General features: G+C 37.6%; 1 protein-coding gene across 9 annotated transcripts in view; it reads right to left on the bottom strand.

Moving 5' to 3' along the window:
* RBMS3 (RNA binding motif single stranded interacting protein 3) overlaps window positions 1-23,481 on the bottom strand; it is a 1,058,437-nt gene that overhangs the window by 28,602 nt on the left and 1,006,354 nt on the right. For 7 of the 9 annotated variants that reach the window (XM_058657125.1, XM_058657127.1, XM_058657128.1 and 4 more), the window contains 2 exons: window positions 14,705-14,815; window positions 7,308-7,355 (listed from right to left, as the gene is read on the bottom strand). In XM_058657125.1, coding sequence (XP_058513108.1) covers window positions 7,308-7,355; window positions 14,705-14,815 — 159 coding nt within the window. The remainder of the gene's footprint in view (window positions 1-7,307; window positions 7,356-14,704; window positions 14,816-23,481) is intronic. The other 2 variants (XM_058657126.1, XM_058657129.1) reach the window with 1 other exon arrangement.

Here is a 23,481-nt window from a genome sequence, read left to right as displayed (position 1 = left end):
AGCAAGAAATGCAGCTTACTCCTCTGTACTGCTTAAATCTGCTTCCTTGTAGCACTGAAGTAAGTCGGCAATATTAGTTGAATAAACGCAAAATGATGAGCAAAGTCTTTCTTATCACAACGTATTGAATAGGAAGAAAAATCAATTTATTAGTGCATTTAAAGAAATGCGGTTTTGTAATCGGAAAGGCTCAGGACTTGAGCAAAGAAATTAAGCTGATGTTCACGTGTGACTTGTGGGAACACTTGCAACTCTGTGTAGGTTCTTTTACAGTAAATACAATTTAGTGGCTAATTGTGGCTAATTGGAGGTACGAATGGACGTAATTTTTAATTAAGAGATGGAAATCGTTTGTAATTAGCTCATCGTGTCAGTGAAAACAAACGTTGCTTAGATATTGACAAATGGTTTGTTTTATTGTAAAGCACCTAAAACACTGTCTCTTAACCCCCTTAAATCTTAGGGTAGTTCCATAACGTCATTTTCATTCTAGAAGCGGCAGCACAAACACAGAGTTCAAGCGAATCCTCAGTGGAACGTCATTGATTGAATATGAAAGAGGCTTTCTAATAGAAATTTATATTACAAACTAGAAAAAACAATGTGAGAAAAATTGTGTGTGTCTGAGCTGGGAATTCTGTCTTATTTAGAGTGAGATTCCATATGGGGAATTTTTTTTTTTCTTAGAGCATAACTTCTAGAAATCATGATCTAGTAGATCATGATTTACGTACACTGTCTGGATAAAGCTGTGTCTGTGAATTTGTACAATAACATTTACCATTGCACTGTATTTTAGCCAGAGAGTAAAAGGAATGAGGCAAAGAATAAACACAAACACATTCAAGAAGCTCTTTTTGATGCATATTTTTAGCCTTGGTTTTCGATGGTTTTTTTTAAATCCCAACTTCCTATTCGTAAGTCCACGTTCTTGCGAAAAGGAGGATGGATCTTGATCCCACTTTTGATCTGTGTTTTTTGGTTGATCTCATGTTAATGCCCTTTAGGGAAATTAAGCTAAAGGCAATTGAGATAAAATTTGACTGAACTTATCTGTAATTTTCATATGTGCTTCAGAAAATGAAGTCATGGATAAAAAATGATGTTATACTCACCATTTACACATATTTTCTTCATTAAAATATTCTTAAAATAGGAAGATCTTTAAGGAATTTTAATAATTATGGGAAAGGAGCACAAAAGAGAGAAGAGATCCTTGATTTTGGCATTAAAGCACAGAGGCTGGTTCCCACACTCTATTTCGTCCTTGAAATGAACTGGGCACCATATAGGTGAGACTATGTAGCTGTGGGGAATATTAACATTGTCACATTAGTTTTCTCTTCCCACACAACTATTCTTAAAAGTGCATTTACTGTTAAAGCTTCCACAATTACCTCCAATTCCTTCCTAAGCAAAATATCCCATAAGTCACTCATACTTAGAGAACTGCAGAAACACAGAACCAAAGCCATGCATGAAGAAAACCCTGCATTCAAACAGCCGGTTCTTACGCTCCTACTTGCATCGTTTCCTTATCTTCTGTCACCTCCTTTCTTGATATGAACTTTGCCCAAAAAATGACTTTTTTTAATTGAAAATCACAGTCAGGTATTGCCCCTTGGCCAGTCCTATCTCAATGAGCACTCTAGTCTTTATATGTTTCTGCTTTCTTCCTAAGTCCCCAGGCCCCATTGTCTTTTGATCTTTATAATCTTCCTGCAAATTATTGAAGAACACTGGCCTTTTTCTTACCCTACTTTTTTTTTTAAAGACATGCGTTATTTATATTTTTATTAGAAAGGAAGATACAGAGAGAAAGATGCTTCATCATCCGCTGGTTCACATCCCAAGTGGTCACAACCAGCCAGAGCTGAGCCCCGAGTTGAAGCCCAGAACCAGGAACTTCTTCCGGGTCTCCCACGTGGGTGCAGGGTCTCAAGGCCTTGGGCAATCATCCACTGCCTTCCCAGGCACAGGCAGGGAGCTGGTTGGGAAGTGTAATAGCTGGGACACGAATTAGTGCCCACATTGGATTTCTGGTTGATGCCAGGAACTTAGCGGGCCCCTCTTACTCTACTCTGAACTTCAAACACCCAGTCCAGTCCTTTCAAGATTATGGATATTTCCCGGTGATCCATTTCAGGTTTTGCAAATTTCTGTTCTCCCCGGGTCCTTATGATCTCATCTCCTGATTAGTCTCTGCAAAAAATTTCACTTAATGCTTCAAGTGAAAGTTCTGTATAATGATACCCAGTGGTTTCTTTTCAGGATTTTATCAATAAATACATCTGTCTTTTTCCAACATCCTTTACTATTGGTTTCTTTGAAGTCACACCTATGTGTCCTTCTGTATCTGGTGTTCTCTTTTCTAGTCTGTTCAAAAAGGGGTTGTTTTGTCCTTGTCCTATGTTTTCAAAGTTTTGCTCCGTACCTTGACTCTAGGCACATTCTCCTGGGTGACATGATTTAATCATGTTGCGACTCTGAAATTTACCTCCATTTTGGATGGATCTTTTGAGCTCAGAATAATGCATCCAAACTTGTGTGAAAGATCTCCCTGGATACACTGAAGATATCTTAGCGCGTTCAACACTGGTCTCACCCTTTTGCTTGGGAAACTTCATTTTTTTCTATGGTTCGCATCTTAGCAAATGATGCCTTAGGTTGTTGATTTCTCAAAACTTTTTTTAAAAAAGATTTATTTATTTTTATTGGAAAGGCAAATATACAGAGAGGAGGAGAGACACAGAGAGGAAGGTCTTCCGTCTGATGGTTCACTCCCCAAGTGACCGCAACGGCCTGAGCTGAGCCAATCCGAAGCCAGGAGCTGGGAGTTTCTTCCGGGTCTCCCACGCGGGTGCAAGGTCCCAAGGCTTTGGGCCATCCTCCACTGCTTTCCCAGGCCACAAGCAGGGAGCTGGATGGGAAGCAGGGCCACTGGGATTAGAACTGGTGACCATATGCGATCCCGGGGCATTCAAGGCGAGGACTTTAACCACTATGCTATTGTGCTGGGCCCAATTTCTCAAAACTGAAAAGCTAGATTTAATCCTTCTCTCTTCTTTTATTCTAATATTCAGATGACTTTTGAGCCCTATGGGCTCCACCTTCTGAATATGTCAAAAAACTTATCAACTCTACATTGTCATGATCCAAATGACGGCACTGTGGTTTCTTCATTGGATTGTATTCTTGAGTTCATTTCACTGGTTTCCTACTTAGACCTCTTACCCACACACATTATTTTTTTTTTTTTACCTTACAGCCAGAGTAATAAGGTGCCAACTTAGGATCTTTAAAACAGCTTTGTGTAGTGCCAGCACAATAGACTTGTTATATCTAGTTATGTTACTCAGTTAATGTTTTCCTCCAGAGATGTTTTCTGTAGTCCTTGCTTGTATCATGTATCATTCGTAATCCCCATGAATTCATTGTACTCTTCTCCCTGAGCCTTCACACAAGCCAATGCTGACACCTTGTTCTGAACTCTGCTTGTGGATTATTTTCCATTAAGCTAATTCACATGTGTCTTTATGTTAGTTTTTCTTTTTCTCACCGAGACTTTTTCTCCGACATTTTCTACTTGATGGAAGAACTTCACAATTGGTGGAGAGATAGACTTGAACACATTTTGAAATCCAAGCACAGTTTATTCACAGAACACATTTTCCATGAACTTCTTGAAAATACCTTGAGCGTTACTTGTTTTCCGTGCTATCACAGTACTCAGTGTCAAAACTGATTAATATGGTAGTGGCTAATAATATTTGGGCACTTATTTCGCGACAAAATTTATTATAACCAGATTACTACAGTTTATCTCATGCCTACAAAATTTTTTATTTCTCCAGATGACAAATCTAAGCTACAAGGAAGCTAATTTTCCCAAGGTTCCAAAACAGAATATCCAAAACAGATTGTGAATTCAGACATCTTGTTGATAAGTTTACAGGCATAACTATTGTATTGCTTTTCCTGGAATATTTCTTACATGGTTTTATATTTACATTCAACCTACCAATTAGACCCTGAGCTCTTAGAGTGGTTTTGTATCCATAGAACCCAGTACACTGATCACCACATAGTATATTTCCCACAAAAGAATATTATTAAAATGAATAAAAGAGCAAAATGATGTATGGTTCAGAAGGGTTCTTAGCCAACATCAGATTTTCCTGACTTAGCTTCTGTATATACTGGAGTCATTTGCTCATTGATTTGTGACCTAATCACTCTATGCTGTTTCCTGTATCTAAGAGTTATACATCTAGTATTATTTGCCTACTGTTTTTTCCCACTCATAATCAACTGGTAAACTCCTCTTCATTCTCCAAAATCCAGCTCAAAATTCACTTTATTCTTAAAAATTTCAAATCTTGCTCCTATATTCTTGTTCTTCCGTATTTCATATGTTGCACAATACAAATAAAAACATTAAGGTAGGTTCCTCCATCCCCCGAAGGGGTGTGTTTTCTCTTGGTGTTTGTCTTTTCAGTATTTCAGTAGCATCAAAATTAGAAAGTAATCCATGTAGATTTGAAATGCCAATTGAACAAAATTAGGTTGAGTTATGTCCCTTTTTAATTACCAACTAGATGTCTTAGACTCTAATATCTAGCAGGTTAGCAACTGCAATGGCCTTTACAATGACAAAGAAGTAGTTCGTTGGCTAGTATTGGCACCTTGAGAGCTTTCAGAAGAAAATAACACAACACCCTTGCCCATTTAACTTTCCTGATGTGACAGGGATTAGTCAACGGATATACAATTGTTCAGAAGTGAATGAAACTGTATCACCAGAAAACTAACGTTTTAGCAAAAGTATGCAATCTCAGATCTCAAATACCTTTGACACCCTTCAAGATATTATTTTGTTATTTACTACTTGTTGAATTCCTTCTTTGGTGGAGGGTTAAGTTCATGATAACAAAATAAAGTATGTTATTGCAAAAAGTAAAAGTAAAAAGAAAAAAAAGGAGAAAGGAGGGTGGGAGTGTGGGTGAGAGGCAGGTAAGGATGGGAAGTATCATGCTCTTAAATCCATATATCTAAAATGTACGCATATATAAAATACAAATTGGAATGATTTGTATTCACCTTAGATAAATTAAAAAATTAAAAATACTTCTCCAAAAAAGGGGAAAATCCCAAAATGTATTTTCATGTTAAGTCTGTATTTGTCCTGTCCTTCATGCTACTACTGAAAACTTAGTACAACTTTTTTTTTATTTTAAATATTCCAGATCTGGGCTTTCTAATAATTCCATTGAATTCTTCCTGTTTCTGAAGAACATGCAAAAACCTCTAGATTCGGTCTTTTAAACTGCTACTTTATCAAGTTATTTGACAGCTCAAGAACTTTAAATAGCTCCTGTCGATGGAACCAGATGGCAATTTGTCAGCTTAGCTTTTCATCCTGAAGTCCTGTCTTAATTTATCTTTGAGCCTGACCCATGGCTGCTATCTAGCCAGTACTTCCGATATTTTTATTGTTTTGTTCAAAAACACTTGGCAAAAAAGGTTCAGGTTAGTTGAAGTCACACACCTGTTTATGTGCTTTATGATAATAATTGTTACATAATAAAATAAACACTGACAAATGGTCTTGTGAAGTGAAGATGCCAAAAAAAATGATATTAAACATAATATAAGGAACCAGCATGGTAGTCTAATGGCTAAAGTCCTCACTTTGTACGCACTGGGATCCCATATGGGCGCTGGTTCTAATCCTGATGACCCCCACATCACATCTAGCTCCCTGCTTGTGACCTGGAAAAGCAATTAAGGACAGTCCAAAGCCTTAGGACTCTGCACTCACATGGGAGACCCGGAGGAGGCTCTGGGCTCCTTGCTTCACATTGGCTCAGCTCTGGCCATTGCGGCTGCTTGGGGAGTGCATCAACAAAAAGATCTTTCTCTCTGTCTTTCCTCCTCTCTGTATATCTGGCTTTCCAATAAAAATAAAAATAAATTTTATAGTAAACAGAGTGTAAGTTGGGTTCATTAAATAAACTTTCTTCAGGGTGGGGGCATAGTGTTCCATGAGTAACCTAAATGATGCTGGCACACTAAATATGATTATATACTTTGAGCAAAGAGGTGACATTCAAATGAAGAGAAATGCATAGAGGTCTTAAAGAGTCTTGACAGGTATTTCTAGTTGAAAACTAACTCTTTGTGCCTTACTAAACCCATTCTTGCTTGAAATTCCAAGATAAGTGCTCAGTCATTGGGTTAGGGAAACAAGTCACAAGATCTGAGAAAAGGATGCCAAGTCAAGCAAAAGGAGTGGCCAAGGGCAGGACGTTTTCTGCACGAAAATTGCTATCAGGTTGCCAGATTGATCTGTCCCGTGGGCTACTGAATTTTATTTCTTGTCTGGCATTGTCTATCCAACTTTCTCCTTGGTTTTGATTTTGTCTTTGCCATATGGCACGTCAAAAGACCCAGGAGTTCAAAATCCTTCAGACCACCAGCATTTTATTTAGTTAAGAAAATATTAACAAAATGGAAAAGAGTGCTTACTTTGCCCTCTGCAGGAAACTAAAATTCAAAAGTAAGATGAAAATGCAAGAAGATTTATGCAGTTCAAAATAACCAACCTCTCCACTTACATATGCTTCTTATAAACTGCACCGCTGGATTTTGTGAAAGAACTTCAATGCTGCTAATTAAAATTCTTAAAACATGAATGTGCTCTCAAATTAACCTCAGCTGCTTTGTTGCACAATGGAATTTTGGAAGCTCCTATTTTGATATCCAAATATTAATTTTAGAACCAATTTCAAGTTTTGATTCATTCAACAAACAGTTATGTTGAGTGCCTACTACGTGCTAGGCCCTGTGTTTAATGCTGAACAAGCAAAATAGGGATGACTTTCTAATTTTAAAAGAATTCTGGTCTCTAAAGCAGTGCTCCTCAAACTGGCTTTGTTGTTATTATCAACGTATGCCCTCTGTTTCTCGATATAAACTCCTCCTCCCAGGTCTCCACAGTTCTGACGACCTTATCTAACACTTAGAATCACCGACACATCATCTCGTCTTCTACGTGTCCTTGATGGACAATGCGTCTTTGAGCTTTCATTCTTTTTTTCCCATTGTGTCAACTTTTTCAGGTTTAAAACTAGATGATAATGTTACAGATAATTTTCATAGCTACATACGCCCCATGCCAAGCTGAACATGAAGTTGCCACTGCCCATCCCTGTTGAGGATCACTGCTTTAAAGAGTTTTGGAGAAAACCAGGCAACCGCCATCTCACCCCTCCAAGGAAGCCTTAAAGGAATTAGAATTTTCCTACCTGACACAACAGCTGGTGGAGTATCATAATCCTGTCTTGGGATTGAATCTTTGAATGAAAAGAGCATGAGAAAGAATGCAATGAAGTACAAAAGAAAATAAAATAGAATCTTAGTTCTACAATGTGGAGAGGCCAGACGTGTGTGCTGTGATCAGCTAACCCCTGGGTCTTCAAGTGGTCAAGGCATTGCAATCCTCAGTTTACAGCAAATACCATGGTTGGTTTCCATTTCCACGTTGACCAGGTTCTTAGTCAGTGTGATCTTCCATGACCGAATAGTGAGTCCCAGAACATGTTTATTTTCCTCATTGAATCAGTTACCCTCTCTGGCTGACCCAAGAGATTTTTTATGAGGCAGTTCAGGTATTCATAGCCCAGTAATGCTATGAAATAAAGTCCTGTAGGACCAAAGACAGAACAGAAATGTAAAAGAAATATGTACATGTCCCACATTCTCCCAGTCTATGAAGGTAAATGCATTTTTGAAGCCAAGGGCTCATGGTCATTTGAGCTTCAGCTCTGATCCCATTTGGTCGCCTGTGAAGCAAACCAGAAGGGGGTTTGGTTCAAGGTCAAGGATTTTAATGTGAGATAAGTGTGGGAGCAGACACACATGAAACAGAACCTACTGACCAGATGATGTTGAAGGTGACAAATGTAGAAGAAGCTTAAATAAACTGCATGGCAGTCAGTTTGACATTTGGTTAGATAGGACAAATTGGAACTGCTTTGGAGATGAAAAAGACATCTGCTCAGTATACTTTCTTTGGCCAGAGATCACTGCTCTCAGTGCCCCTCTTACAAGCAGAAAATTTTAATCTCGTCCCAACTCACCTGGAAGAGGGGTAAACAGTATAAAATGGATTTGTTATTTGCTCACATTCAAATGCCATGCCAAAGCATAGTTTTAGGAAATGTTCTTGCACAAACTTGTATTTTTTCATATAAATTGCATCCCATTTTAACAGTTAAAAGTTTCAATGCTATTTTTCTACCCGCTTAATAACTTTTAGGGGCTATCACAAATTTCTCACTTGCATCTTCTTGCAAGGAGATATTAAGTAGAATGGTCTTAATCTCTCTCTCTGTGATGTGGGAAGGCAGATTGGAACATGAATATTGCAAAGCACCTTGACCAACATAAGTGAACATTGATCAACCAATTCAAATGCAAGCTAACCATGGGCATGAAGTGGTTTTTGTTTTTTGCAATAAGGAAGTGAAGCAATGAATTGATTATAATCTTCAAATATATAAATATGTAAGTTTTAAAGTATCTTCAAATGTTCTATTAATATTGGATATTGGTAGCAATTTCTAGTTCCTTCGGGGGGAAAAACTGAAAAAACAAGTTAGTAATGCAAAAAGATGAGTTAAATTTTGGACTATTCCATTTATTTTACTAGAATTTTTAAATGATATTTAAAAATAAATAAAATAAATACTGTGTTGTATTGAGTAGTCAGAGAATGTAGAAAATAAGCGATTAAAACAGAATAACCCCTAATTCCACAACACAGAAATAACCACATTTCTTTTGTATTTCTTCATAGTTTTATTTCATAAATACTGTTAATAATTGATATTGTTTTCCACATGTGCAGATCTTCATATAACTTTTTTAAACTTATGGTTATAACTCTTTCCTGAATTACTGATTTTATGCTGCATAGCATTTTAGTTTATGGCTGGGGTCCACCAGTACAATGTGTTGAAGTGCCTTAATTTTCCATCTTGCCATTTAACTGACACACAGATATAAATTACTATCCTTATAGGGTCAGCATTTGAAAACACTTTTTCTCTACACTTCTTTCAGGAATTTCTATTATTTATTATTTTGATATTTTCTGAAGGATATATATGTGTGTGTGGTATACATGCATGTATATAAATATATATTTCCCTCGACAATAGTTTCTTAAATGTTGAGTATAATTTGAATATACTCTTTTAATAGCAATCTTTGGTTTTTTTTGTCATTTTAATTAATACAGTTTTTCTATTGTGTTTTTAATTTACTTGAGCTCACAATCCAATTTGTAACAACAAAAATCAATATTAGGAAATAAATCATTTCATAAAACACTAGACTTTCTCTTTTAATGCTCACTCGTTCACTGTTTATATAACAAGACTACATGCGAATGATGTCATTTTACAATAAGACCTAACATACTTATTACAATTTCTTCTTTCTCTGTATCTCGCTGTGATCATTATGAATTAACTGGTATTTTTTTCCTGAAAATAATTTGAAGAGATGTATTCACTAATGTTTATTCCATTAATTCATACACAATATTTCCATATCACAGCCTGTGGATTCTTTTTATAACTCTCGTCGTAAAATTTGTATTCATATCGAATAGTGAGGAAAAAGACAATCTCCAAGCAGTTTCACAGCAGTGAAGGGATGGCATGACTCCACCATGTTATGGAACAGCAGTCACCGAATGGAGCACAATTTTACTTTGTGGATGGCCATTGTTTTACCATGTGAAACCAATGCTTCACAAATCATCAGTGGCTTGGAGCACACACACAAACAACATGATAGGCAAGGTGCCTGCAGAATAGAAATTTTCAATTTCTTTCAACAGATGTTGGTGACATTGTAAGCCAGTGGTGACCAGCCACTGAACAAATGAGAAGGAGATAAGCAACTTGTAAAACAAGATGGTCATGCAATGCAGAGGTTTCTTGTGACACTGTAAAATCCCCAGCGGTTTCTGCGAAAGCTTACAGCACAGTGATAAGAAATTAGGGACAATGCAGCTTTGGTGCTATCAAGGAAATCCTGTGACCAAAAAATAAACAAAAGCAGAAAAGCCACAAAAATTTCTCAAGGTCAGCACAGCCTTGGGATAAAGTGAGTATACTGCTTGCATAAAGTTCATTATGTTTTTTAGGAGTGTGGATTTTATTCAACTTAAAAACAGATAAAGAATTAAGTGCAAACTTTTGATATGGGAAATTGTAGAGAAATGTTAAACCAAATAGCACCCATTTCAAAATCTGGGGTTATTCAGGACCAAATGTATCTGTTATTGGGAAGATGGAAAAAAAGAGCTTTGGCTCAGTACAATTCCTTGATTGAGAATATGTAAGGCAAAGAGGATGGAAGCCAAGGCCAAAGCAACTCCTTCTAAAAGTGTCGCATTCTAATCCAGCTCCAGCTCTTAGCCCTGCTCACTGAATACTCTAGGACGTTCACTGGATATCACTCTCATCTGTTCTTGGAACTCATCTCTTCTGGAGTTGAGGTCCCTCTCTCAATTTGACTGAACTAGCTCATGTCTTGCTTGGCAGGATGTCAATGACCTCAGGTGTCTGAATGACTAAGAAAAAGTACAGAAAGGAGACAGAGACTGTCCTGTGTTTTAATTATCTCTCTGTGGCAGCATGGTCAAAATGGACTGGAGAAAATTGAGAATGAAAGCAGAAAGAGCAATTACCAGCATATTACAATATATCAAATGAGGCCCAAGACAGAAATATTGGAAATATGAGAGAAAGGATGCACTTGACAAAAACGTATTAAACAAAATTCTGAGTTGTTGATCAATGACTGCACATGGTGAGGAGAGGGAAGGTTAAGGGTGTGGACTGAATTCTGGGGGTGTGATTTTCCTGCTGGGTAAATGCTCATGACATTAGCTTATAAGGAAACAGGGAACAGAAACAAAGAGGAAGAGCGCTCAGTTGGGAGGAATCTCATGAGATTAGTGCGGGTCATGCTAACTTTGAAATGTCTAAGGGAGATTTATATGGAGATATTTAGTAAATAGTTCCATAAAGAGGTTTAATATGCTAAGATAAGGTTAGCATTGGGGGCTCAGGTTTAGGAGTTGTTAGCATCAAAAACAGGGTTTCAAACCATGAAAGTTAATGACATTGCATAAGGAATGAAAAAAAATAAGTTAAAAATGAAACCCCAGCTCAGACACCCATTCAAGAAAAAAGAAACAATGGCCAAAGAATTTGGAGGAGAACCAGGAAAACCTCATAGACAAATTGGGAGTTGCTGGGGGGTGGGGGAAATTGGGTACAATATTCAAGTGTTTGAGAATTTATATCAAACTCCAAGTATTTATGTTATCTTGAAAATCTTGGAGCTAGGACTGCTCCAAATCCATGTATCATTGTAGCAATAGCTGTCTGGAGTTGATGCTGTCTGCCTTTTCCAGACAAACCTTGTATGTTTCAGGATACCAAAGACACCACATTCCCATTTATGTGTCCAATATTCAGGCAGAGAGCTTATTCTTATGGCACTGGAAATTTCTAAAGTATAATCTCTAACATCATAAGTTTTCGTGATATGACTCTTTATGATGTAAGCAAACATAGAGAAATTTTGATGAGAGAATGATCTTCAAAAAGTGCCTGGAAATCGGCTCATGAAAATGTGGATGGATTTGAACTTTTTTTTTTTGCACCAAAATAAATCTGTTTCTGTAATACTATTTTTTCCAGGACATTTGTGGAGTGCCTTAATGATTTTGAAATATATTTTGCTTTAATGTGAATCACAATCATTATCCTAGGGGATTACATCAGTAGCTGAAGTGGAGGTTTTAAAGGAATCCGTCTTGTCTCCTGTGGATGCTGTATTCTTTCTGCCATCTTGCATGAGTCCCCCACCAATTAGAAGCCATGAGAGGAATGGGCAGTTCATTGAATAAATGCCCACTGTGTGTTGTAGGTTATAGCTATCATTTCATGTAACATCTAAACACCCCTAGTATGTAAACATTGTCACTCCACTTCATAAAAGAGGAAATGAAAGTTCCAAGAGGTTAAGTAAGCTGCCTGAACATGCAGAGGTAGTAACAGGGCAGAGACAGAAAACAAAACTGAATTTAATGTTGAGTCCAAAGCCTATGGGTCATCCATGCTGATGGGTTCCTTCCCTGAGCCAATGAAAATGTTGCAACAATTCAATCAGATAAGAAAATCTGATTTAAAAAATACACACTTAACTACATAGCAGTCACTTAAATGACCAAGAAAATCCAAATAAAATAGAACCTGTGTTGGCATATCACAAAGTAGCAGTTTGAGAAAAAAATAATTTTCTGGAAACTAACACATCTAGTGTTGTTTTGTTGAACAAAGCAACAAAGTTAGACTACCATTTTCTATTTCTCCAGACCTCCTTTTTAAATTTTAAAATATTTTCATAATAGTTACATTATCTAGTGCATATGTGAGTGAAAATGAAGAATGAAAAAATTAAAAATCTAGAGGACAGTTGATATTAAAAATAAGCCACATCACTAAGAAAATTGGTGTCATATTATTTAATTATTATTAACTATTTCCTGCCAGATAAAAGCAATCTCCTATAAATGTGTTCTGCTGTAAATGCTCAAATGCACAGTCATAATATATATTGAATAATAACTTACAATTCTTAGTCTATTCAATGTATATTAGCCTATTCATGAGAGGATTTGGTGCTATACTCAGTTAATGTAGCTCTTTTATTTTTAATATTCACAGACCTGAACTTGAGCAACTCAGCTAGCTTTGCTTTTGATTTAAACATGTCAAATCTAAAGAGGGTCTCTTTCTATGTTTTACCTAACTTTAGCTTTCCTCTTTTAGCAGATTCCAGGTTGTCATTAAATACAGAAAAAATTATATTATTTCCCTGGTTCAGCATGTATGCGATTGAAGGGAAAAGCAATGGGCAGGGAGAGCTGCCTGCAACAGGAACTTGAGAAACTACTGGCCTTGCAACACTGTTCTTGAAGCTGGCTTGTTTTGAATACTAAAATTGACTCTACCTACGTTAATAAAAGGGAAATAATACTACATCTTCAAGCTCTATATCCCTGATGAAAATCTGCTTGTATCACCATGCATCATTAAAACTAGTTTTCAATATGGCTTCTAAAAATCTTCATCAGAAACCTAAGAAAACATTTGATATATCCAAAGCATTTGTACCAGTCAACAGTCATCAACTGCTTTTTACAGGTTCAGTAACTGAAGCCTTCGACATGAGTACTGTGCTCATGTACATAGAACTGAACTTTGTTACTGAGGCAAAGTGACTCTTTTCTTGAAGGTATATGAGTTCTCTTGCTGTTTAGCATGGATTATAGAAGACTCAGTGCATATGTGAGAAGCTTCGTATACCGCAAAAGGCCTATGAGTCAACAACATGTTTTTGGCAACTGAGCCATTGGTATAGGTAAACTCCTGATACATACTTAATGGGCATGGTGTTTTGTAGTGTTTGCAGATGGCATCTAAAAAAAAAAAAAAAGAGGCTAAGAGTCTAAGAATGAATAGGCTTAAATACGAAATTATGTCAGGGAAGTGATCCCATGTATCATCGAGTTCAATAATTCAACTGAAGGAGGACTAGAGGCCAGAAGACCCTATTTTCAAAGGACAGTGAGAAACAACTGGACTGAAAGCAAACTGAATCTAGCATTTGTGATTTCTAGCCCAGTGCTCTGTTGAAAGTATTTAAATTGTTAAATTTGTAAGCCTTTTATTTTTTTTTACATAGTTAAAAGTGAGAAAAGTATCTATACTAATGTTTATGGAAAAAGAAACTAGCATTGCTAGTGTCACATAAGAACCTGTCTGTGCTGTTTCTACTGGTCTCTATAATGAGCTTAGTATTCTACTTAGTATTTGGATATCTATTTCCTTGAACACAGGGAAACTGTCTTAAAAAAAACAAAAATAGTGCCCCTCTTAAAAAAAAATGCCTTACTGGTACGAAGCCAAAGCTGTTAAAGGCATTTTAATATAATTTTATTTTGTAAGCAGAAAAGGATTAGTGAAAAATGCTTTGATGCAAAAGATGAAGCACATTAAACGCCCTTCCTTCTTTCACCATCATCCTTATCAACGTACCCACAGAAAGAGCAGAGAAACTCAATAACATCAAGCTGTGTCTCGCTTCTTACTGGTGTATACATCGAAGGAAATAAAAAGTTCCTTCTGTCAGGCATGGAGTTGGCCCCTTTTCTTGCAGATAAGCTAGGAATAATCTATTGGTTGAATTGTTAAATGTGGGAAAAGAAAAATGAGACTTAAGTATATTAAATCCCAGGGTCTAGATTTGTAGGTGTGTGAAAAAAAGGAAACTTCTGCAAAAACAGCTATTATACCTGGTGCATTACGTCATAAGAAATGGAAATGACTAAAATTTAAAACCAATGTAAAGGGCCCCTTCGTTTAACCATGGTGAATAAACATGCCCTTAAATTGGACATACATGTGGAATTTGCTTATTCATACTAGAGCGTGAAAGGTGTGTTGGTCAACGGTGCTGTACCAATTTGCAGACAATGCTGGTGGAATCAGAGGATGCTGTAGCTGATCAAAGGGGTCAATCCGATTAAACCAAGCAGAACTCTTCCACTCACCGTTCCTGTTGTGCCCAATGAAAGGTGATTCATCTGCTGCGTCAGGGGACCCATCATGTTCGTGGGCTGCATTGACATAGGATGGTCCATTGTTGGTGTAATCACAGCACCCTAAAAACACAAACAACATACAGCTGACCACATGCTCCACAGAAAGGAATGTTTGCAAAGATAATGCAACAAGCAGTGTTCACGGGTAAGCAAATTATTGAAAAAGCTAACTCAAACTTGGTTCAGTGAGTAAATCCACATCATTTTGTGCTTATATGAACATCACACTAAAAGCTTCCTCTTCTCTGATGTGATTCTTCCGAGATGTGTTTAAATGCCCGCTGTCTACACTACCCACAATGGATGTGGAGCACCACCTCCTATATAATATATACCCTCTCTCCAATTACTCTGAACATTTCTCATTAAGAAGCACATTGATGAAGATTCACTGCTTTTTATGCTTTTCATCCATGATTCACTTAAGATAATTCTTGATCAGTCAAATATAATCTATCTCTGAGGGAACGGTGAAAGCCCTGGTGGATTTCATCACTGAAGAATATATTAATATCTGGTATTGATGATCTAAAAATCAAGTTTACTATTTCCCATATATTTTGTCTATTTCCTACCTTCCTATATTTTTACACAAGAATAGTGCATACTAAACTTTAGAAAAGCAGGCTGAATATGTATGTTTTTTGATACATTAAAATTTACAGGAAAAGGGCCTAGTGTAATGGCTCAATGGTCTTGTAAAAACACCAGGATTCCATAGAGTGCTAGTTTGTACCTCAGCTGCTGCACTTCCCATCCAGCTCCCTGCTAATGTCCTGGGAAATCAACAGAGGATGACCCAAAGCCGTGAGACTTTGTATGCATGTGGAAGACACAGAAGAAGCTCCTGACTTCTGGCTTCAGATGAGCTCAGTTCCGGCTGTAGTGGCCATTTGGAGAATAAACCAATGGATAAACAACCTTTCTCTTTGTCTTTCCTTCTCTCCACAAATCTGATTTACCTTTCCAATAAAAACAAATCTTTTAAAAAAACACAGAAAGAGCAAACCTGTCAAGCTTTTTTTTTTGTCAGATGCTAGGAAAGATATACCTATAGAGTTTATCTTTATCTTTAGATTTATTTTAACTCTTGGCAATATAATAATAACAGATGTGTTTAAATCTTGCATTCAAACACAAGGGGTCATATGGATAGAGGAAAATGGAGCCAGGCACAGTCATGTTTAAGTCCTCTTCTACTTTTCTCCTTCAATGAGCTAACTTGGAAAAAGGTGCAATTTGTAACAACAAAAACAAAAATAAGGTGCATGGATTCTTTGAAATTATATAATTCCAGTGACGAATTTTAAAGATTGTAATAAAGGGTGACCTTATTGCATATTGGGCCCATTAAAACACCCAGTTATAAAATGGTTATCTGTCTGAATCAGCTAATCTTTGTCTAAAATATCATCCAGCTGACTATGTCATATTTCCTTCCCTGTGTGTAGATGATTTGTAGAAACAGAGTCAGGTCTGATTCAGCACTCAGCGACCCCTAGGGAACTGTTTCCTGAAGTGAGATTTTGCATGGGACGATCATCCTCTTATGGTTTTATCAAATTCAACTTCCTGAGTGTGGCTGATAAGAGATCAGGAAACCATTGAACCTCCTCAATGACCTCCTTCTGGTTAATTTTGATAGAAAACAAAAATTGAGTCAAATATTTGAAAAAGCTTGATGAGCAAGTGACATTTGGATTTCTGAGTGAGAATTAATGAGGAAACACATGCAGATTTATAGATTTTTAGCTTGTACATACGCATGGCGGTACATTTGTATTCTCTGAATTTCTTGATACTTCTGCGAGCTGTCATCCACTAAAATACTTCTTCAATGAAAGATATGCTACGACAAGCTGTTATATATAATTACAACTATACCACATCACTTTTTCTCCCTGCTGCCTGAATAGCTTATAAAGCATCTTCATTTTTTTCCCTTTAAGAATGAGTACTTACTGACCTTCGTAATTGTTGTGCCAGAGCAGAAGTAAGCTCATTAAGAAGAACTAGGGGTCTTCTTAAATCACCTAAGCCTACATTACAGAACAACCTCAGAGTTAAGGATGGAAATCTTGAAGCAACTTCGGAAAGCCAAACCGGCACAGTCACAACATTTTGATCTTCTCGTGTGCAAGTCTGAATTTCTTGTCTTGAATTGGAGATCTAAGCTATTTGGACATTCTAACATGCAGGTGAGTCTTTGTTCTAATCAGTCTGCTCTAGTCCCGCACAGGATCATTCCTACACACTAGTGATAAGCACCAAATCGTGTTTGCTATGGGTGCCTTCTTCTCAACAATCTAGAGGTTGTCCAACTAATCTGGGTATGTGTGTCACACTTTGGTCTCTGGAAGGAAATATGCAAATGAGACCAGTGAGCCTGTGACATAGCAATCACAATTCATGTGTAAAAATAGAAGGGTCAGGGCGGCAGGGTGACCTAGTGGCCTGGGAAAGCAATCTAGGATGGCCCAAAGCCTTGGGATCCTGCACCCGCGTGGCAGACCTGGAGGAAGTACCTGGCTCCTGGCCTCAATTGGGCTCAGCTCCGGCTGTCACGGCCACTTGGGGAGTGAATCAACAAACGAAAGATCTTCCTCTCTGTCTCTCCTCCTCTCTGACTTTGCAATAAGAAAAAAAAAAACCTTAAAAAAAAAGGTTCGTGCGCCTGTACTTGAAATTAAGTTAGGAAGCACTGTGTTTTCACAGAAAGAGGTGTTAAGGGATTCATTTGATTATGGAAGGCAAGGATTGAGTGTCGCTTCTGTGTATAAATCAGAAACCTGTCAGTCAAAGGGAAGACAGGGAAGATACCTGACATAATTCGAAAACGGAAATAGCAGCAGTAGGCACAGTGTGGGAAACGATGTTAAAAAATGTTCCTTTCCTAAGCCAACCACTTGCTGCAAATAGGTAAAAGATAAACGGAGGAAACTTAAAGATATGGAGGACTATACTTCCTTGCACATACTGTAAAAATGCTCAATGAATAAAACATTTCCCCACATTATTTAGAACATAAAGTCTTTAATTTAGGGGGAGTGGAAGACATCTAATGAGTAAGCTGGATGTCATTGACAAGAACACCTCAAGGAATAAATTTTCTTGATGATGTTTTATTACAGGCAATGAAGGGCCTTCCAAACCTTGTGTGTTGCTTACCTATTACAAAGAACAATGCTTGCCAGTCACTTCACTTGTCCAAGATTATAGAATCTGCTTTTTAGTATTGCAGGAAACAAATTTTTTGAAAAGAGGGAAAACCTCATGGTTGCTAAGGCAAAACCAGGGCCCTCAACCATAATTGTGCCTCATTAAATGCATTGTCAAATCCATTCCTACTGAGTATGTTTAAGCCATGGGCTGAAGAGTGCTTTGTGACAGATGTTGCCAACACATTAAGGCTAATTTCACTGACTTGAAATGTACAGAATGTACTGTCTGACAGAGTCCACTTTGGAAATGGCAAAGCAAAGGGAAACAGATTTTTCATTTTAGCATCTCCGGATGTCTGGATTTGCACAATGTTTAAGCTGCAAAGGAAAATATTGTTGCATGCTGTGATTCCACTGAAAAGCACAGGGACCAAATAGCTGATATGAGCTTAAGTCCCATGCTAGCCCCTGCCTCTACAGAACAAAACTGCCCCCACTGAAGACAAAGAGACAGTTTGGCTTCCATGTTCTATTTCCATCAGCCATTTGGGTGAAGTTTCCAATGTTTATCATGTGTGGAGTAAATATATCTCACAGAAGGCCCGCTAAGCATCTGGGTCATTAATATTCTGCCAATACTTGAAAGAAATTTTAAGTCTTTAAGAGCTCATCAATAGTTTCATTTTCCAACGGAACTGGAAGACCACTGGCAACTGAGATAAAACATGTGCAGCTTCTCTCCTAGGAAGGGGAAATCTAGCTACCCTAAAACTTACATCAATACCAGAGCATGAATGCTGATGATAACTCACTGTGAGAACGGAGCTGTGGTGGTCAGGTTCCTAAGTCAGTGCCTAAAATTACAGTTTGTGCAAGAAGTAGCAGCAACAGCCGATCTAAAATCAGAATCTCTGGGATGTGGACCCTGAATTTGTTTGTTAGCAAGCCCCAGGTGATATTAACACCCCCTAAAATTAATGAGGTGTATTCAACGTATTTATTTATGCATCAATCATTTCTGTGTCACCTGTCAGACTGCTAGCACGTCAAAGTTATAGTTCGTTAGTGTCAAACAATTAGCTAAATGTTCTTTATACTGTTTCTCAATGACTTGTGCTTATCCTGACTTCCTATTGAGTATTACCTTCTGGGTAACAATCACATTGCATTCTGTTAAATGCAAACAGGCCATGTATCTGTTTTTAATGGGCTAACTTCAAGAGATTTTCTGAAGAGTTCAGGACTCTTTCTAATGATCTCCTTACTTTTAATTGATTAATCTACCCTGTGTTAGAACAAATAACACACTGGAAAATCCCCTCCCCCCAAGTAGAGCCTTAGTAAACCTTGCATTTGAAATATTAGCAATATAAAAATATACGTAAAAGGTAAGAAAGCTATCGATAATCAAGCACAAACAACAGGAAGAATCTCCCTGGTCCTTCCCCCACCCCCAATTTCTTTATATGAAGAGTCAAAGTACTTCTGGTCTATGTTGCACCATTTCTTACAATGCTTCTTCCAATAATCATGTAAAAACTTTCTAATGATAATCAATCAGTATAACTTTTAAAATACGCTTTTAACTCATTCTTTAATTTCCTATGCCTGACTTTTCTCTCTGTCAAATTTTAAGATTTCTGGAATAAATTTCTCTCTGAGTTTATGTATGCCAGGCACGTTTTAGCACCTATAAGCAGTATGGAAGGCTATGAACTTACACAGAAGCTGGTTAATGAAACAACAATGTTTTCATAATAGAAATGACATAAAATGAATCCATATCACTTGGGGAATTGCTATTCAAATGCAGTGTCTTGTAGATTGAATGGAAATATTCTTTACCTTCTATATACAGCTATTTCTATCTCCTTAGTTTGCTGATGTCAGCATGTGTGTACAAGTGTGCTTGCATCCAGAGCTTAAGAAGGGCTGAGGGAAGGGGAAAAATGTCCCATCCTTAGAAACACTCATTTGTCCTGAGCTAACTTGATAAATTCCCAACAAATATGGAGAGACAGTCTAACTTTCAAAAAATTATATTTAACATCCAGGAATCCATGTCAAACATTGTCAACCTTCAGCTTTGGTCTCATGTTGTAAACGATCTGAGGTAAATGTTGGATGGATCTGAGACTGAAAATGACAAATTATCAGAGCTGGAAGTAACATTTCTCTAGAATTTGATTTCAGCCCGTAGTACTTTCTTTCTGCTATTTTCTAATTGTGATGTTCAAAACTATACCTTTCAAGACATCAAAGATTATATTTATAAAACTTTCGCAAACTTTATATATGGAACTTGTATTTAGGAAATACCTGAATCAGTCTGCAGATTTACACGCATTAGTGCCACTAATTTCTCAATTAGATCAAATGGTTAACATTATCTAAACTTCGGACGTAGGATGCTCGTTGTGTAATGAATGGTTGACTTTAGCTGCTTTGTTCACAGTCAACTTAGTGTCTGTATCGTACATAGTACCATCCACAGAATAAGGCATACATATGTGCATTATAAATGTTTGATAAAGAATGATAAAATAACTCTATCAAAGACTACTTATAAATGCTATTTTGATATTACTGCTAAACATTGAACCTCAGGGGCCTGGTTCAGTAGCCTAGTGGCTAAAGAGCTCACCTTGCATGCGCCAGGATCCCATAGGGGTGCTGCTTCAAATCACGGCAGCCCCACTTTCTATCCAGCTTACTTCCCGTGGCCTGGAAAAGCAGTCGAGGATGGCCCAAAGCCTTGGGACCCTGCACCTGCATGGGAGACCCGGATGAAGTTCCAGGCTCCTGGCTTCGGATTGGCTCAGCACCATCTGTTGAGGCCGGTTGGGGAGCGAATCATCAGATGGAAGATCTTCCTCTCTGTCTCTCCTCCTCTCTATATATCTGTCTTTCAATAAAAATAAACAAATCTTTAAAGAAACAGAACTTTCAGCAGGGAGGCACTTGGGAATGGTGGTTACACTGATGCTTGGGAGACTTACGACCCACATCAGAGTGCTTGGGTTTGGGTTGTAACTCTGCTTCTGAATTCCTGTTAACACATGCTCTGTGGAAAGGCTCAGCTACTTCAGTTCCTTTCACTCATGTGGAAGACTTGCACTGAGTTTCGAAACCCTGCTTTCTCCTGGTCCAACTCTGGCTATTGTGTGCTTTTGCAGAGTGTGCTAGTAGCAGGTGGAAAGTCTGGGTCACTCTCTCTGTCTCTCTCTCTCTCCTTTATTTTCTCTCGCTCCTCTTCTGTCTTTAAAAAATATTCATAATGAATTTTTAAAAGAGCATTCTAAAGCTTTTTAAGAAACCTCAAAAGGGATAGTTGTTTTAAAACCATATTAGGGTCCAGGGTGGTGGGCTAAAGTCCTCTCCATGAACGTGCCAGGATCCCATATAGGCACTGGGTCTAATCCTGGTAGCCCCACTTCCCATCCAGCTCTCTGCTTGTGGCCTGGGAAAGCAGTCGAGGACGGCCCAAAGCTTTGGGACCCTGCACCCACGTGGGAGACCTGGAGGAAGTTCCTGGCTCCTGGCTTTAATTCGGCTCAGTTCTGGCTGTTGCAGTCACTTGGGGAGTGAATCATCGAATGGAAGATCTTCCTCTCTGCTCTCCTCCTCTCTGTATATCTGACTTTGCAAGAAAAATAAATAAATCTTTTAAAAAAATAAAACCATGATTCAACTCATACATGTTAAACATACAAGGGTTATGTGCATATCTTGCTTAATATGAGAATATCTATTAGTTATAAAAACAGAATTTATTCCTACTATCAAGTTGCTTTGATTCAGTTACCATTAACTGAGGGTTTTTATTTTAATTACTATTTACTTCAATATAACACTGAAAGACACCATAACCAAGTCTTAGGATCCTAAGTACATGTCATGCCCACTCAAGTGTGAACATCATTTCAATTATTGGATAAGTACCTCTTAATGCAATAGTGTCATTTGAATGAGAAAATAAAGTAAGCATGTCACTTTGAAGTATTTCTCACCAAAGGAAGTACATAGATAATTAGAATTTTCAACAATGCTTCTAAAATCCATTAGTCTTTTGTGCCTAAAACTAAAGCAACATGTTTTATAGTAGCTTTCAATATTCAACAAGCTTCTTTAGAATTCTACCACAGATTTTTTTTTTTTTAGAATCCTAACAGATTTTTTTTTATACCTGAAAGGCAGATTTACAGAGAAAGGGAGAAAGAGAGAGAAAGAGAAATGGGGTTGGGGGGTGAGGGGGCGGGAGAGATCTTCCATCAGCTGGTCCACTCCTCAAATAACCACAAAGGCCCACTCTTAGAAGATGTAAAGTCAGGAGCTCCTTCCAGGTCTCCAATGTGAGTTCAAGGACCTGTGGGTCTGGAGCATCTTCCCAGGTCATAAGCAGGGAGGTGGACAGAAGTAGAGCAGTTTGTACATGAACTATCGCCTCTATGGGACACTAGCCCTTCAGATGGAGGATTAATGTGCAATGCCATCATACCAGCCATAGCCAAGTCACTTGCAAATTTATCTCATTATTGATAAGAAGGTGAAAATCTGCTATGCTGATGCTTAATGGGCAAATGATTTCATTGGTTGAATGTGCAATAGACCCCTTAGTATTTTTGTCAGGTGTTTTGTTTATATGCTTGTAAAATGGATACAATGAAAATCGTAAAATAATCAATTATTCAGATGGGTTTCTCTGTTCTTTCCCTTTCATATATCTGCCTCAGGAGGTCACAGTGGGTGTGTTCACTTGAAATTTTCATTGCTCATAGTGAGATCTGAGGCCCCTTCATCAAGTTCATTATTGATACAGCAATAAAGGTAAACCTAATGTTGATTCTACTCATAGAACCAATAAGTTGCTCTCAGCTGGGAGTACCTACCACCCACAAGGATGAGTGTCACAAGAACCCATGTGCTGTGGAGTAAATGATGTGGAAGAAACTAGACCATGTGTATACAAAGCTGATGGTGTGACTAAGGTTTCTCTTTGCTCTTCAGGGCCCGGAACCATTTGTCTTCCCCATGTTGATACACGGTAGCCCTCACAAACAAAGCAGAAAGGCAAAGTTGAGAGATAATTAAGCTATGACATCTTCCGAAGGAATGCATTAATGAGAAAATATGTCCCTATCTCTACACAACGGTCTCTATCCACCAAAATTATTGTGCAATTTAAGATATTAGTGATATGAAAAATAGCTCCAGAGCAGTCTCCTAATTTAATAGCAATCAAAAATAGCATATGCATTATTTTAAGACATGAGTAAAGCAGATTTCTCTTTTTTGGTAATATGAATTAACACATTCATTATAGGACACTGACATCTCAAAGAAGGCACCTCTAGTGGTGTTTCAATTCTAAGCAGTGGGACCAAGGAACACTGAGTTAATTAGCTTTTATTGCTGAAATGCAACTTAGATCTCATTTTTTTTTTTGAGTAAGTAGACTTTTATCATGGGAGAGTACTTCAAAAAGTCCATGGAAAATAGAATTAAAAATAAGCTTATTTTCATGTCATATATTGTTTCAACGGTTTTTTAAGATATCCTCATATG

Source organism: Ochotona princeps, chromosome 30, assembly GCF_030435755.1.
Source record: "Ochotona princeps isolate mOchPri1 chromosome 30, mOchPri1.hap1, whole genome shotgun sequence".
Lineage (NCBI taxonomy): Eukaryota > Metazoa > Chordata > Mammalia > Lagomorpha > Ochotonidae > Ochotona > Ochotona princeps.
The sequence above is the reverse complement of the archived record's forward strand: the minus strand, read 5'-3'. Positions and strand labels throughout refer to the sequence as shown.